The sequence below is a fragment of the Bubalus bubalis genome, chromosome 22, assembly GCF_019923935.1.
Source record: "Bubalus bubalis isolate 160015118507 breed Murrah chromosome 22, NDDB_SH_1, whole genome shotgun sequence".
In the NCBI taxonomy this organism is placed as follows: Eukaryota; Metazoa; Chordata; class Mammalia; order Artiodactyla; family Bovidae; genus Bubalus; species Bubalus bubalis.
In genome coordinates, this window is record NC_059178.1 from 25,172,682 (window position 1) to 25,188,083 (window position 15,402).

Below are 15,402 nucleotides of genomic sequence, written 5' to 3' on the forward strand. Positions count from 1 at the left end.
CCATTGCAATAAACAGGAGAGGAATTAAAAATAAGTCGCCAATGCAACTCCTAACTATTAGTATTTGACTTCCTCCCTCTGTCCCTTGTTTCTTAGCTCTCAAGTCACTTATAAACAAAGAAATCATCAATCAGATGATTTTTTCCTTCTATAATTGACAGAAGCCACCAGACTGGAATTCCATCACTTCTTGCCTCTAACCAACCAACCAACACGAGACCCTTCTTTCTTCCTTCCAGTTAAAGGATGCAGGGCACACATTTTCTTCATGAAGAGAAGTAAGCTCTTCAGCTCTTTTCTGGATCTCATGCCTTTGTATTTCTTCATGGACCACATTCAAATCCATCAAGGTCATTTGTTCCTGCTTTTTTAAACTTCACCCTTTTCCCGTTGAACTCTCCCCCTCATCTTCAAAACCAAATAACCCTCTCCTATAAAAACAAAACAAGAAAACCACACACCAAAACCAAAAACCTTTCCCACACACCACTTTTCGGCCACAGTTTCACCAGCTTTCCGTGGATTCAAACATCTGCAATAGATTTGTAGCAGCCCATGAAGAATATCCTATTCAGATTATAGTATCTTCCTTTTCACCATTTACACTCCACAGTAACATACTTTCTGGCTCCTCTGGTTCATGTTGCTTTTGCAAATGTCAGGAGGAACATCTTTATGATTAAAGCCAATGTGTACTTTTCAGATTTAATCTGAGTAAGACCTGTGGTTACTGACCACTCCCTATTGAAACTGTCTTCCTTGGTCTCTAAGATCATGGAAACTCCTTGTTTCCTCTTTAAGTCTTGGGGGTGGGGGTGGGGGTCCTTCTAATTCAGTCAATTTCTCTTTCTCTGCGTGTACTTTGGACATTCTCCTAGTAGTCTCTCTTTGGCTGTATTCTCATTTGCTCACTTGGGAGAGCTCTCACTCATTCTCATACCTGGGGAATCTCCTGGCTGTTAATTACATGCAAGCTAAAAATACCTACCTGTATCTATATTATTTCCAAACTCCAACTGCCTACTGGACATTCTCTACTTTGATGTCCCAGAGACCTGCAATGGCATATCCCAGGCTGAAATTCTGTTCTACAACCTTCTTCGTATTTTTCATAAAAGTTATAGAATATTGTCACTGACAAAGAATCTCTTTTTGACCAAACTACTCAGGATCTTCTAAACTCTTCTCAATTAGGTTGACTTGGGCTTTCATGTTTGTCTCTGCGTTATCCAATTTTAAGCAAGAATCCTGCCCAAGTCACTTAAACCAGAATCTCCCATCCTGAATCTCTGATCAGATTCCTTATCCCCTGCCATGCTCCAGGTGATGACTTTTCACCTTGGCCGGCCTTCAGAAAGAAACCTATTAGGATGGTGCTTAGACAGAATACCCTACTCTGGTATTTCCAGCTGCTGATCCCCACCCTGCCCCTTGGCTATCAATTCCCACTTTTCTTTGTTGCCTTTGGGATAAGCCCTCTCTCACCTACTACAAAACTCCACTGTAATAGCCCCTCTTGAATGTAGTCTAACTTACCACTGCTAACAAGTGTCATAAGTAACTTTTCTTTAATATTGTATACCAAAGCTGGACTCCCGGACATTGTTAATCTCCCTCTCTTCCTTAACCTTCACTAAGTGGATGGCTAAATAATGCTGCTCGAATCTTTTTTTTTTGGCAGTGCTGCATGGCTTGCAGGACTTTTAGCTTCCCGACCAGAGATCGAACCTGGGCCCTCAGCAGTGAGAGCTTAGAGTCCTAACCACTGGATCACCAGGGAATTCCGTTTTAACCTTTAAATCTGTGTTCTCCGTCCTCACTGCAATAGCGTTGGTTTGCCTCCTTACCATTTACAGCTCAGGATACTGTTAGGTCTCTTAATTATATGTCTCCAGTCGCACGTACCTCCTAAAGTATTCTTCAGAATGTCAACACTGTAAGCTTACTAAGATACACAGGTTTTATTCCCTTGCTTAAAAAACCTTCAGTGGTACCTGCTGCCTACAGAATAAAAATTCTACCAGTAAGTAAGAACAAGTAAGCCTCTTCAGAATTAGGTTTTTGTTTTTCCAGGCTTCTTCCCTATCCTACTTAGACTCAAGGTAATTCTTTAACACGTCATGGTCTTTGGTGTCCGGGCCTTCAGAGGCAGGTATGTGTGTCTGTGTTTCTATCCGTTTGTGTATCCACTGGCCAACTCCTACTTGCTATTCACAACTCAGCTCATCTACCACCTCCTTCAGAAAGAACTTATGCTTATCTTAGGTAGGTGTATTGAGAATCCACAACATGCTGTATTTATACTCCAAAAATCTTATGAATTTGTTATAATTGTTTTCACGCCCACCTTTCCAAACAAATAAGAATTCACAAAGAAAGATATATCACCAACACTGATTATAGTACAGGCATATATAGCAGACTCTTAAAAAAATACTTGCTAAACAAATTTTAATTGCTAATATTTAAACTTTATACTTTATCCATAAGTGTGATTGGTTTTTCTTCTTTTGTGGTATCTTTGTGATATGAGGTTAAACTAGTCTTATAAGCAAAATTTCTTAAAGATAGATTTTTGTATTACTTCATAAGTTAAGTAAATTCCCCACATATTTATAGTGTATCCATTTCTCATTTTTTCTTGAATGGTTTTGGGGATTATTTTAAAGTACTTATCAGATTGATTAGTTTTGCTATTCTGTTTAACCTTTACTATTTCAAACTGCTATTTTATCTTATGCCATCTTAACTTGGTTAAACTACTTGTCAAATCAAAAAATAGTTTTAGCACCCTAATGTTCACTGCAGCACTGTTTACAATAGCCAAGACATGGAAGCAAACTAAATGTCCATAGACACAGGAATGGATTAAGAAAATGTAGTGTGTGTAGATACACACATATATATGTATATCTACACACACACACACCATGGATATTACTCAGCCATTAAAGAAAATGAAATAATGCCATCTGCAGCAGCAAGGATGGACCTAGAGATTGTCATACTGAGTGAAGTCAGACAGAAGGAGAAATACTGTATGACATCTCTTAAATGTGGAATCTGAAAAGAAATGATACAAATGAACTTACAAAACAGAAACAGACTCACAAACTTAGAAATGAACTTAAGGCTGCTGAGGGGAAGGATGGAGGGAAGGGATAGTTAGGGAGTTTGGGATGGGCATGTACACACTGTTATACTTAAAATAGAAACCGACAAGGACCTACTGTACAGCACAGGGAACTCTGCTCAATGTTATGTGGCAGACTGGATGGGAGGGGAGTTTGGGGGAGAATGGATACATGTATATGTATGGCTGAGTCCCTTTGCTGTTCACCTGAAACTATCACATTGTTAATCGGCTATAAAAGTTAAAAATAGTTTCAGGTTTTAGTCTCTCAAGCATATGACATCACCGATCACTCCCTTTTGTTCTAGTTTTATGGAGATATAATTGACATATAATGTTGCACGGGTTTACATGGGTAGACCTATGGCTGTTTCATGTTAATGTTTGGTAGAAACCAAGGCAATACTATAAAGCAATTATCCTTCAATTAAAAAAAAAAACATTGCATGGGTTTAAGATGTACAGCAAGATGATTTATGTATATATTGTGAACTCTCTGGTCCATGGAATTCTCCAGGCAAGAATACTGGAGTGGGTTCCCTTCTCCAGAGGATCTTCCTGACCCAGGGCTTGAACCTGGGTCTTCTGCATTGCAGGCAGATTCTTCGCTGTCTGAGCCACCATGGAAGCCCCTTCTCACTTCCTTCTATATGCTGTGAATTCTTTACCACAGTAAGTTTAGTTAGGGTCACTCTTTCTTCTTTACTTGACTATTACAGTGTATCCTCCCTCTTCGGATTATTCTCCAACTATTCCGTCTACTTCCTTCTTTGCCAATCTTTTGCCACTTTCTTCTACACATTCTAAGAAATGTCACCCACATCCCTGGCTTCACACCCAGTATCCTTTTTATGTTTTCAATCTATTGCTTCAACTTCCTTTTGGTTGTCTCTCATGGAAAGCGAGCTCAACATCTCCTGCACTGCCCTGGCCACTCCCAGCCTCGCTTTCTTCCTAACTTACGCTGCCCACCCCAGAAAAATGGAAGTCACTGTTGCTCCTCCTTTCTCTCCTAGCATTCATTCAGCCACAAAATGCTTGGGTCCTGCCTCAACATTTCTTCAACCTGTCCCCTTTCTTCGTTTCCTCCCTTTATGTCCATAATTTCCTACTTGAGTACTATAGCTTAACCTCTTAATTTCAGTTGCCTTCCCTCTCAGTCACTTTATTCTACGACCAAAGGAGTCTTGCAGAAAAAAAAACAACAAAAAGCAAATCTGATTAGCATAATAGCATATGTTAGTCTTCTCCGAATGGGACTTTGTATTTCATATAAGCTTTGGTTATATTGATCTTTGGGACATTAACATGGTGCCTAAACTATAGTAGGCATTTCATAATTGCCTCCCTACCCTGCCCAAATTTTCCTGCCTATAGCCTTTAAAAAGTTTCAAGTAGTCTGACACAGATTTCAGTCAAGAGGCTCCTACTGCTTGAAATTCACACTTTTTTGAGTCTTCAGGTTTACTGCCCACTCCAACCAGAGAGAAACTGTACTGAAGTGGGCTAAACACTTCACCTCAAATAACCATCACCACTGGGGCACACCCGTTAAAGCAGTCCTAATTCTTATCTTTTCCCCATGATAGTCACAAAACCCACACATTTGTAGAAGCCCTAAATTACAATAACAATAGTATCATGAAACTCTTCACTTATCTAACAACTTTTTCTATGTGTGGGAGGTGTGAAAAATTCTAATACAAAGTAAGTATTGATGAAAATTTGTTAATATAAAAAAAGTGTGCGTTACTTTCAAAGTTATTTGTGAAATGCATAGATTTTATTTTCAGATGAGAAAAATTTAACAAGCTTCTATTCTCAAAAAAGATAGGATTTCTTTTATATCTTAAAATCTGTTAGCCAGAACACATAGTTTTCAAAGAGTTGAATTAGCTAGGGGGTTGCTTTAATTGTTTGGTGTTATATAAACAAATAGGCTTCCCTGGTGACTCAGATGGTAAAGAATCCACCTGCAGTGTGGAAGACCTAGATTAGTTCCCCGGGTTGGGAAGATCCCCTGGTGGAGGGCATGGCAACTCACTCTAGTATTTTTGCCTGGAGAATCCCCTTGGGCAGAGAAGCCTGGCGGGCTACAGTCCATGGGTTTAAAAGAGCGACTAGGTACTAACCATGTAAATAATACCTTTTGTTTGTATTTGAGGAGTTTTTAACTTTTCTTAATCAACTATAACAATGTTTACCCTACCCTAAAGGTTATCGAATACAATAGTCTTCTTTCTCAGCTATATTGGTGATTGTATGTTTCAAGTATCTCAGAAGCAGGAATTTTCTGAACCTACTTTCAGAAACAGAATTTTATAGGCATTTAAAATTGAATCTCCCTGAATTCCATGGTCCTGAATGAAGAATCTGGTAAACGGAAGTCTCTTACCTACCATTGCTAGTTAGCTTCTAACTGCAAATGATATATACTCACTTCTAAGGTAGTCATTTCAATTTCCTTTTATTATAAAAACAAATATTACTAAATCACCTCAAGTTATAAGAGGTAATTTGCCATTAGAAAAAAAGGGAGATTTACTCAGTTTCATATCACTTCATCATTAATGATATGTGAAGCTTAGAGTGTTTAAGTTACTTAAAAAGTTACTTCAAGTGTTTCTAGGTCAAGGGTATAACTCATTTTTTGTATTTTATTAAAAATCCATTCCTTAGCAATTGGAAACCACAAAACATTATATTTATAACAACTGTTTCATTACTTACTTGTTCTAAAGTATCCTCTAAACCCATCTTTTTATTTAGAGCTTTATTAATTTCTTCTTCAGTTTGGTTCAAGAGTTCCTTGAGTGGCGCCTATAAAACACATAGGAATGTCGGTTACATATGACATAATTCCAAAAGTTCTCTCATGAGGAATCTTTTGGAGAAAAGTGAAGCCACAGTGTTTTAAATCTAAGTTAATACACCATCAATAAGAAAATAAAACTAATTTTACTGGAATTTCCGTAACTATAGAATGTAACTTGCTTTTGGTTTTGAATACTTGCAAAATTCTAGACTTGCCTCTCTATTCTGCAAATTCACTGCTATTACTTAAAAATTCTTTAAGTACATGTAATTTAATGTTATCTTTCTTGAAAACAAATTATATGTAGGTTTTATTTTTATGCTCTGTTCTCTCGATGCATCGTTTTCCCCTTAATCCTTTCCAATTCTTTAGCCTTATAATTATATGTCTTCTTCATTTTTTTTGCTCCTTATTCTAACTCTGTTGTAATAGCAGAAGACTTGAAACATGACAATTGTCCATCCAACAGGGACTGGATGTAGAAGCCGCGCAAAGTAGGACTGAGGCTGCAGAAGAAACGAGGAAGATCTGGACCCTGTCAGGGAGAGGGCAATTTCCCCCTCTACTTTTTCTGAGTTCCTGTGGCAGAACTTAACACAAGAATGAGAGAAAAGGGGCTCTCACCACTTCCCCTTCCACCGGCTTTTTCAGTCTGAGGTCTAGGAGGCTGACAAGGTAAGAAAGCTTAGCTTATGCCTGCCTTTGTCAGATGTCCCAGGACTTCTCAGTGGCCATGGTTTTCCAGCTGGTGATTGCTCAAGTTGGCTTGCCAAAACTGGGAGGCAGGAGGGAGGCGTTCTCTCACCCACAACTCTTTTTAAAAAAGTATACAACTCCATGGCATTTAGTACATTCACAAGGTATTCTCATTCTGTAACAATTTCATCGCTCCAAAAGAAAACTCTACATGTTTTCAAAACCCTACAATGTTTTCAGTAGGTCTTCTGAAATCTTTGCTGAGTTTTAAATTTCGGTTGTTCTTTTTTGAAGGATGCAGTTGCCTCTTTAATCTCTTTAAGAACTTTTCTCCAAATACTACTTATTGGTAGACAGTGGGGGCTGCATCTTCTTGATGCTATTTTTATTGTCCTATTATTATGTAAAACTATTTCCAGGGGGCAAAGAAAGATTCTTCTTTTCTGAGCATATGCATTCTTTTTGCATTGGGTCATCTTTTCTACAGTAATTTGCTCCAGAAATTGTTTTCTTGCACTAACACATCCAACTACTCAATATACAGATGAGTAAACTCTATCTGCCTACCTACCAAGCAGCTGCTTGAGAAACAAGAGTAAAAGATTAACTGTTCATTGGATGCATTTTTGTCTATTGAAAATGAGCTTCGATTTAATCAAAATCTGTCTGCCAATAAACTGCAATATGGAAAAGTAGGGACTGTATCTTTACGTGTGTGTGTGTGTGTGTGTGTGTGTGTGTGTGTGTGTGTGTTTGGTGTGCTGTGCAGCTCGAGAGATTTTAGTTCCCCAACCTGAGATTTAACCTGGACCTGACAGTGAAAATGCTGAATCCTAACCACTGGACCACCAGGGAATTCCTCTTTCTGGGTATTTTATCTCAGCATCTAGCTGGTATGGAATGTAGTTGATACTCAATAAATAATTCACAGAACGAATGAATGATTCTTAAGAGAAAAAAACACACGGTTTTAGACTTTAATTGACATTCTTATATTAAAAACTATTTTGAAAATTAACATTTTTGGGGGGGCACTTAAAATTTTTCTTCCTCAAATTACACCCTTGGCCATATTTGAAAATTATGTACAGTACTCTCATTATTGGCCGCTGGTGGTACTTAATGCTCTGTTATACTTCATGCCTTCCTGTGTGTCCTTGTGCCTGAAACCTTTCCACAGATCACCCCATAAATATCTTATCTTTGAAGATTTCATTCCAGGTTCACCTTTGCTGTAGAGACTTCTCTCAGTTGAGAAGAACTGATCTTGTTAGTATATCGTGTAAAGATTTCAGGTAAAGCATGTATAAAGTATTTATTTTGTCTTTCTCCCTTGAGATGAGTAGTAGCAACTTGAGAGCAAGCATCAGGTCTCATTTTTGTCTTAAGCCTTGCATCTATTTTATATATAATCAAATCTTTTAGAGGGAGAGAGGGAAGATGAGGCTTTATAATTAGAAGAGTACAGTACAACTGAGAGCAGGGGTCTACTACCAGGAAGAAAGAAGGCAAGTATCAGTGTTGTATTTCTATATTTAGTCCTGAGCTATGGACCTGCTGAAGTTTAAACTGTTAGTTATAAATATTATGAGCAGACATCAATCATATCACTTAAAAACCTTCTGAAGTACTCACGATTACGTACATAAACTTGAGCTCTGTATTTGACAAGGCAGTTGGCACCAGCGTCAGGATTAAACTTAATTTCAAAGTCATAACCTTTGGAATTTTCAGCACCCTTAGGGATAAGTTTCAATTTTCTAGCCAATTTATGATACTCTGTTAATTGTGTTTCAATCTGTAAGAAGAGAACACAAAAAGAAACATTGAAATAAAACAAACAGTTCCATTCCATATGGTTTTCAATTGGCATTTTTTTTTTTTGCAGCTTTACTCAAAGATTATGTGTTTTTCATTAGTTTTAAAGTTGTCATTTTTAGTATTAACAGTAGCAGTTTTAAAATATAAAGAATGAAAGATTTTATTCGCACTAAATTTTAAGATCGTTTTAACACCATAATTAATTAGTAAGCAATATGGTTAGACAGCATCACTAACTCAATGATTGGACCTGTGTTTGAGCAAACTCTGGGAGATAGTGAATGACAAGGAAGCCTGGCGTGCTGCAGCCCATGGGGTCACGAAGAGTCGGACATGACTTAGTGACTGAATAACAACAACAAAATACTATTGTTTTTCCATTTATCTGACAAGGAGTTTGGAATAAAAGTCCATGTTGAGGTATTAACTAAAATTCACTTTTTAAAGTACCAGAGAGAGAAATTATCAAACAGAAACAAACCTTAGCTTTGTCAATGTACAAAATAAAACATTTCATTTATTTAAAACGAGTGAACTGTAGTCACTCAAGTCTCTGAATGTTATTTCAACTGTTTTGATAAAAATATTTTACTAACATATTCCACATTTCCTGGTCTTCTTCCCTCCGTTCAGGGTTCTGTTCAAGTTACATCATCAGAAGGCTTTCCCTCTAACATAACACCCCCAATTTCTCTACTCTCTTTACCCTTCAGAGCACTTGTTACCACCTGAGAGAGATTACTCATGTGTTCATCGCCATCACCTGAAAGCACACTCCAGGAGAGCAGCTGCATCCCTTGCAACTAGAACAGTATTTGGCATAGAGTACTCAGTAGCTGATGAAATAAACGAACCTGCAGAGTCTAGGCAATTTGTTTTCATATAGTTACTATCTGTAAAATGAATATTTTGAAAGAAGGCAAGGGCAAAAGTACCTATCAACACCTGCTTAAATAATCTTCAATTTCTAAAAACTTAAAAGCAACACTTATATGCAAAATTTAAGATTTCATATTAATAAATCAGGAAATCATTTCAGTTACTATAATTTGTAATATAGTAGCTCTCCAGGGATGACTAAGGTATGGAGTTCTCTCTGGCCTTATACTAAATAATCCTAGAAATTATTGTTTTTCACTAGAATTTTGTTGGAGTAATAAAGCAGTTTTCACAAGGCCATGTGCTCCATCCTGCCAGACTGTGGGGACAGCAGAAGGAGATACATTTCTCCTTCCCCCAACCAGTTCAGACAGAGAACATGCACCACATTCCTCCTGAAGAGTCTGGAGGTAGCCTCAATGCCCATCTCAGCAAAGAGCTCCAGAAGGGCACTCCCAGTCAGAGGTGGTGGGTGGGATAAAAATCAGTCTGGAAAGAAAACTAAGGGGTGGACTCTTTATGCTGGACTTTAGTATTTTGCCTCCATTCTTTAATCTCTCCTACTCAGTACCCTAAGGTTTTCTTCTCACTGACCATGGCCCAACTGGCCCCTCATTAGGCCACTGCTTACCCACTTCCTGGGTAATTTTCTTCTTTCAGCCTGATCTTCCAAATCAAAAACAGCACTCATACAGCTAGTTTGAGCTAGTAAACAGAGTACACCTAGTCTAGAGATTCATAACTTCCCCTCTCCCACAGTGCTTGAGAGACAAAATGTGCTAATAACTGTTGAAGTGACATTTCAGGTTCACCGACCTGGTCTAATCACACTTCAGTTTGTAAATAAGGGAACTGAGGCTCTGAGAAGTTAGATGCTGTGCTGAGGTCACATAAACATGTGCTGGCAAACCCAGGGCTACAACAAAGGTTTACCAAATTCTAGGTTCAAAGACCTTTGCGATCACCATCACTGGCTAGAAATACATATTTTTCTCTTTTATACACAGGTACAGAGATGAGCAGGTCAGGAGTACAAGGGAGCACAGATAATTAAGGCAAAGCAAAAATCTGCTGAAATGGTTCAAAAAATGAGGCAGTGCTTATTGCTCAGGCTGAATTGTGCATTCCATATTAAGAATTACATACGCAGCTATGTAAAATACAGATTTTTAATAATGTAAAACAGTTAAAACCTGACCAAGAAACTGTTTCATTATGCTTATAACGAACTTCACAATATGATCAGGATGAAAAACCCGCACTGCCTCCATAGGCAGACGTAGATGCTTAAAGGAGCCTTTTTAAAAAGACATGCCTTCTGGGACTTCCCTGGTGGTCCTGCCCTTCCAATATAGGGGATGCCGATTTGATCCCTGGGAGGGGAATTGAGAACCTACTTCCTTTCAGGCCTTTCTTAAGGGGCTTTTGTCCACTCCCAAGATGCTGGTATTTCCAGAGTTCTATCTTCCTCCTCTGTATTGTTCCTTGGTGAATTCGTCTACCCTGTGGCTCCAATGACAATATATACAGATTTTTACCAAATCTATACCGCAAACCCAGGTATTTAATGCTGCAGTACAGGCCCATGTAAAATAGTCTGTAAGATATTTTCATTTAAATGCTGCATGGGCACAACAGGTCTAGCCTACCATCTCATCTCCTGACTGCCAACTTCTCCATCTCTTCTGTTCCTAAGTGAATGATACTACTCATTACCTGCCCCATCACTCAAACCAGACCCTGGTGTTGGCCCCCTTTTTTTCATCTCCTTATTCATTCTACCTCCTAAGCAGAAAGAATCCACCCATTTCTTTGAATCTCCACTAGCTTTATCTAAACTTCTGCCTGTAATTTCTACCAATTACTTCCCACAGATCCTTATCTGACTGCTTTGCTTCCTTCTATCCATTTTATCACATTATCAAAAATGAGATCTTTCTGAAATGTGATCTTATGTGTTTAACGTATTAATGGTCTGCTTCCTGGAGCTTTCAGGATAAAGTCTGAGCTTCTAAACGTGACAAGGATGTTCACCACCTGGTCTTTCTTATCCTTGAGTCTCATCTTCTGCACATGCCGCATCCCTTGCTGTTAGGCTCTAGCCACATGGAAAGCTCAGGAGAGCAGAGTGCCTGGTGCTGCTTCCTCCCTAACTTCCCCACACACGTCGCTTGCTGGCTCCCCAGCCTGGCCAGGCTAATCCTCTCTCCTCACATTCCCAATTCAGCTCAGGTCTTACATCTGCAAGGAAGCCTTCTGAAAACCACCGCCATCCATCACCCTACACTACGCACACCAAAATCCTGCTCATGTGTACTATAGGCTTCCTCAGTATGCGGTGGAGGTCTGATCTCATGGTAGAGAAATGTCAACTAGAACGGCAGTTTCTTACGTTCCTATGTCTTTTTATCCTCCCTTTGCACCCGACATGGTAAGTGGTACACAGCAGATGTTAAACACATGTCTGAGCAGTGAGGATGTAAACGAAGAAGTGACTCATGTCCACTTCTAGAATAAAAGGCCTGGGACTTATGAAAACTATTTCCACGGCCTTAGAGACATTTTTCGTTCATTTCTTGGTTCACTATTGGAAAATACAGGCTATCTTAAGTATGACCGAGAAATTGGGCTGTTACTGAATTGACATGAAGAGATGAGTCTGTTTTTAGTAAAATGTCAATGCTGAAAAATTTTACCTCTTTAGCCAATTTATTCTACCCACTCAGTTCTTCTAAATTGGGATGGACCTTTACAAAGATAAGTTCTGATGAGGTGCTGCTCTGGGAATGGTAAGACATACCGCCTCTTTGCCTCGGGCATATTTCAGCTCCTCATTCCACAACTGCTGCTGTTCAGCCTCTAGGTCCTTGGTTAATTTATTAATGGTCTGCTGCAATTCATTTCTTTCATGATTTATTCTCTCAATGTCTGCAACCGAGTACTTCTGGTTGTCAACAATATTCTGTAGTCGAGAATTCTCCTGTTTCATTGTTTCACATTCTAGTTCTGCATTGCAAAAGAAATAAATTAAGTTCCTTCAATTCTAGTTGATTAAGATGTCTAAATTTCCTTGTCATTATGGAGAACAAATATTAGTGGCCAAGTGTGAACTATTTAAAGAGTTGATGTAGAGCAAAGCTAATATATAATCAGACTTACTTGGAAAAAAATAAATCAATTTAGCAAATACTCCAGATAATTACTGTCCTTGATATGACAGATGATCAATATTCCAAAGAATAAGAGTTAAATCAAATATCCTAAGGAGTATCTATATAATTCCTACATGAGACAGGCTCAGGCGTAAAACCCTTAAAAGAGTAAAATCAAACTAGGCAGAGACCTGGGAAAATAGTATAGTAGGTCCACATAGCTATTTATTTTGTAAACTGCCAGCCAATGGCTCTGTGATGTGTAGATATCTTTCTTTGTGCTACTTTTGGCACCATAGAAGCATCCCATAGAAGCAATTCATGGGCCACAGTATTTTCAGTTTTATGATTAAGATCCATATGTGTTTATGAAACGAAGGTTAGGAACACCGAAGATATAAACAAACTTTAGTTGGGCTTTTATAGCATCTTTTCATGTTATTTTCAATCAGGTTAAGCTGTGGAGTAGTCTAGGAGGTAGTGATAGTGATAGAGGATAAGGCAAATATAGCAGACTGAGGCTAGCAAAGATTTAAAACCTGGCTTATTAATTACAAGGTGGAATCAAAGATATGTTTATGTTCAGGCAGAATATGTTCTTAGGTTAGGTCTTGGCTTCAAAAAGCCAGGTATCTGAAAACATGTTAGAAGGTATAGTAGGTTGAATCGTGGTCACCCAAAGATGTGAAGTGCCAGACCCTGAAATTTGTTAACAATACTTTATTTGGACAAGGAGTCTTCATAGATGTGATTAAGTATTTTGCAGTAAGGAGACTATCCTGGATTATTGAAGTGGGCCCTAAAGGTCATAAATGTTCTGAAAAGACAGGCAGAGAGAAATTAACACAGACAGAAGAGAGACATGCAGACAGAGAAGGCAGTGTGTGGATGGAGGCAGAGACTGGAGTGGCGTGGCCACAGTCTCAGGAATGCCATCGGACGGACTCCAGAGGCTGGAAGAGGCAAGGAATGGGTTCTCCCACAGGGTCTTCAGAGAAGGTGTGGCCCTACCAATTTCCAGCCTCTAGCCTTCTGTGAGTGGATAAATTTCCACTGTTTTAAGTCACCGAGTTTGTGGTAATCTGTTACAGCAACCTCAGGAAACGGATATAGAAGTCACTAAAAACTTGGCGGCCTGCTACCAACATTTACCATTAAGAGGCAGAAAGATATCGAAGACAAAGGTTGCTCCGTATGTGGTAAGCCCCGTGTATGCTCCCACCCCAGCCGAAATGAACTTTCAGCACTAGTTGTGCTTACCTACTCTAGAAATTTCTTCATCGAGACCATTCAATTTCTGGTCAAGAATGGCTGAATGAGACTCCAAATTGCTCATGTATGCCTGATACTTCTGAACATCTGCTTGTAAAGAAGTTTTCAGTTTTCTCAATGACTCTAGACGATTCTTTAAAAGAAAAAGAATATGAAGTTAGTTATTCTTGTCAATAATTCCATACTTTACTTGAAAGTAAAGCAATATTCAAATTCATCTTAAAGGTAAATAAATTAGAGTTTTCTTTTCAGTTTTAGAGGGAGTCAAAAAGAACTAGAAGGGGAGTTTACTGTTATTACCCAATCGAGAGGAGTACTTTTCAGAAGCCAATTTGGGATAGATAAAGCCAACGGCCAGGTTGAAAAAGCACAAACATTTAAAAATCTGTTATTTTATAGAACATTTTAGCATCATAATACACAAAATAACATTAGATATCTGGACATCATCATTTAGCTTTTAGAAAGCCCTTAGGATACAATATATTACACAAACTCATTGATTATCATTCTCTTTCCACTGATTACAAAGCTCAGGGCCTCCTGTTGGTGCTCCCATGAGGTATGTAACATGGGGACCTTGTTCTAAAGATCCTTTTGGTCTGATGTAAGTAGATAAGATTCTTTCATCATATTCTGAACACCGTTAGTCCAAGACCAATAGATCACAAGGGAAAACAAAGCTCTAGGGAGACCAAACATGTTTTCATTAGGAGTTGTGGCCTATATAAAAAAACCCTAACTTTTAAGAAGCTTATTTTGCTAATGCATTTCCTAATGCAAATTTATGCATTTTAATGCATTTTGCTAATGCATTAAAAAAATTTTTTTTTCTCTCTATATAAAGAAATAGCTAGTTTTCTCCATGGAGATCCAAGAATGTCAGTAAGTGTGTACGCCTATTGAAGATAAGCATGTTTACTAACCGGTTCTTTTTCTCTTTCTTGCTCCAATCTTGCAATTTGTTCATTCAATGCTCTGTTTTTTGCTGCTAATGATTCCAGCTTGGAAGCATCTACGTTAAATAAATCCTCTGGAGAAAAAAACCCCAAAATTTCATAAGGTCTTAGATCTGCCTAGAAAATTCTTCCCCACATTTTTACCATTGCTCTCTCCCTCACTTCCTTTAGTCTCTACTTGAAACCCTCTCAGTGAGGGACCTTCTACCATCTGTAAAACTGCAATCCCTCCCATGGTCCACTGCACTCTCTGCCTCCCAGCCCTGCTTCATTTTCCTCTTAGCACTTACCACCATCTGACTTATTGTTCTCTGATTGTTCTCTTATTGTTCTCTTATTGATTATTGTCTCTGTCTAATAGAATGCAAGCGCATGAGGGCGGAGATTTCTCTCACTCATTATTGTATCCCTGGTGCCGACATGGTGGGTGGCACACAGTGTGTATATAATAAATAGTTTGAATACATGAATATAATTTATATGCTTAATTATAACCAAAATAGCAAAGAAGTCACTAGTGCTTTTGGTTTCAGATCACTATGAATTTTCCTCTTTAAAAAGAAACCCAACATCATATACTCTGCTTGCTCCCTTTCTCACGTGGACACACTGAAACTGTCCTCACTATTCTTCAGGAAGGTCTATCCCACGGACACACAAGAGAATGCTTTCATT

The 15,402-nt window shown here is 38.5% G+C and overlaps 1 protein-coding gene across 1 annotated transcript in view; it reads right to left on the reverse strand.

The window, feature by feature from the left end:
• Window positions 1-15,402, reverse strand: part of NDC80 (NDC80 kinetochore complex component) — a 33,680-nt gene that overhangs the window by 5,841 nt on the left and 12,437 nt on the right. Inside the window, exons 9-13 of the mRNA XM_006058657.4 lie at window positions 14,695-14,801; window positions 13,757-13,901; window positions 12,145-12,350; window positions 8,290-8,442; window positions 5,864-5,953 (exon numbers count right to left, since the gene is read on the reverse strand). Coding sequence (XP_006058719.3) covers window positions 5,864-5,953; window positions 8,290-8,442; window positions 12,145-12,350; window positions 13,757-13,901; window positions 14,695-14,801 — 701 coding nt within the window. The remainder of the gene's footprint in view (window positions 1-5,863; window positions 5,954-8,289; window positions 8,443-12,144; window positions 12,351-13,756; window positions 13,902-14,694; window positions 14,802-15,402) is intronic.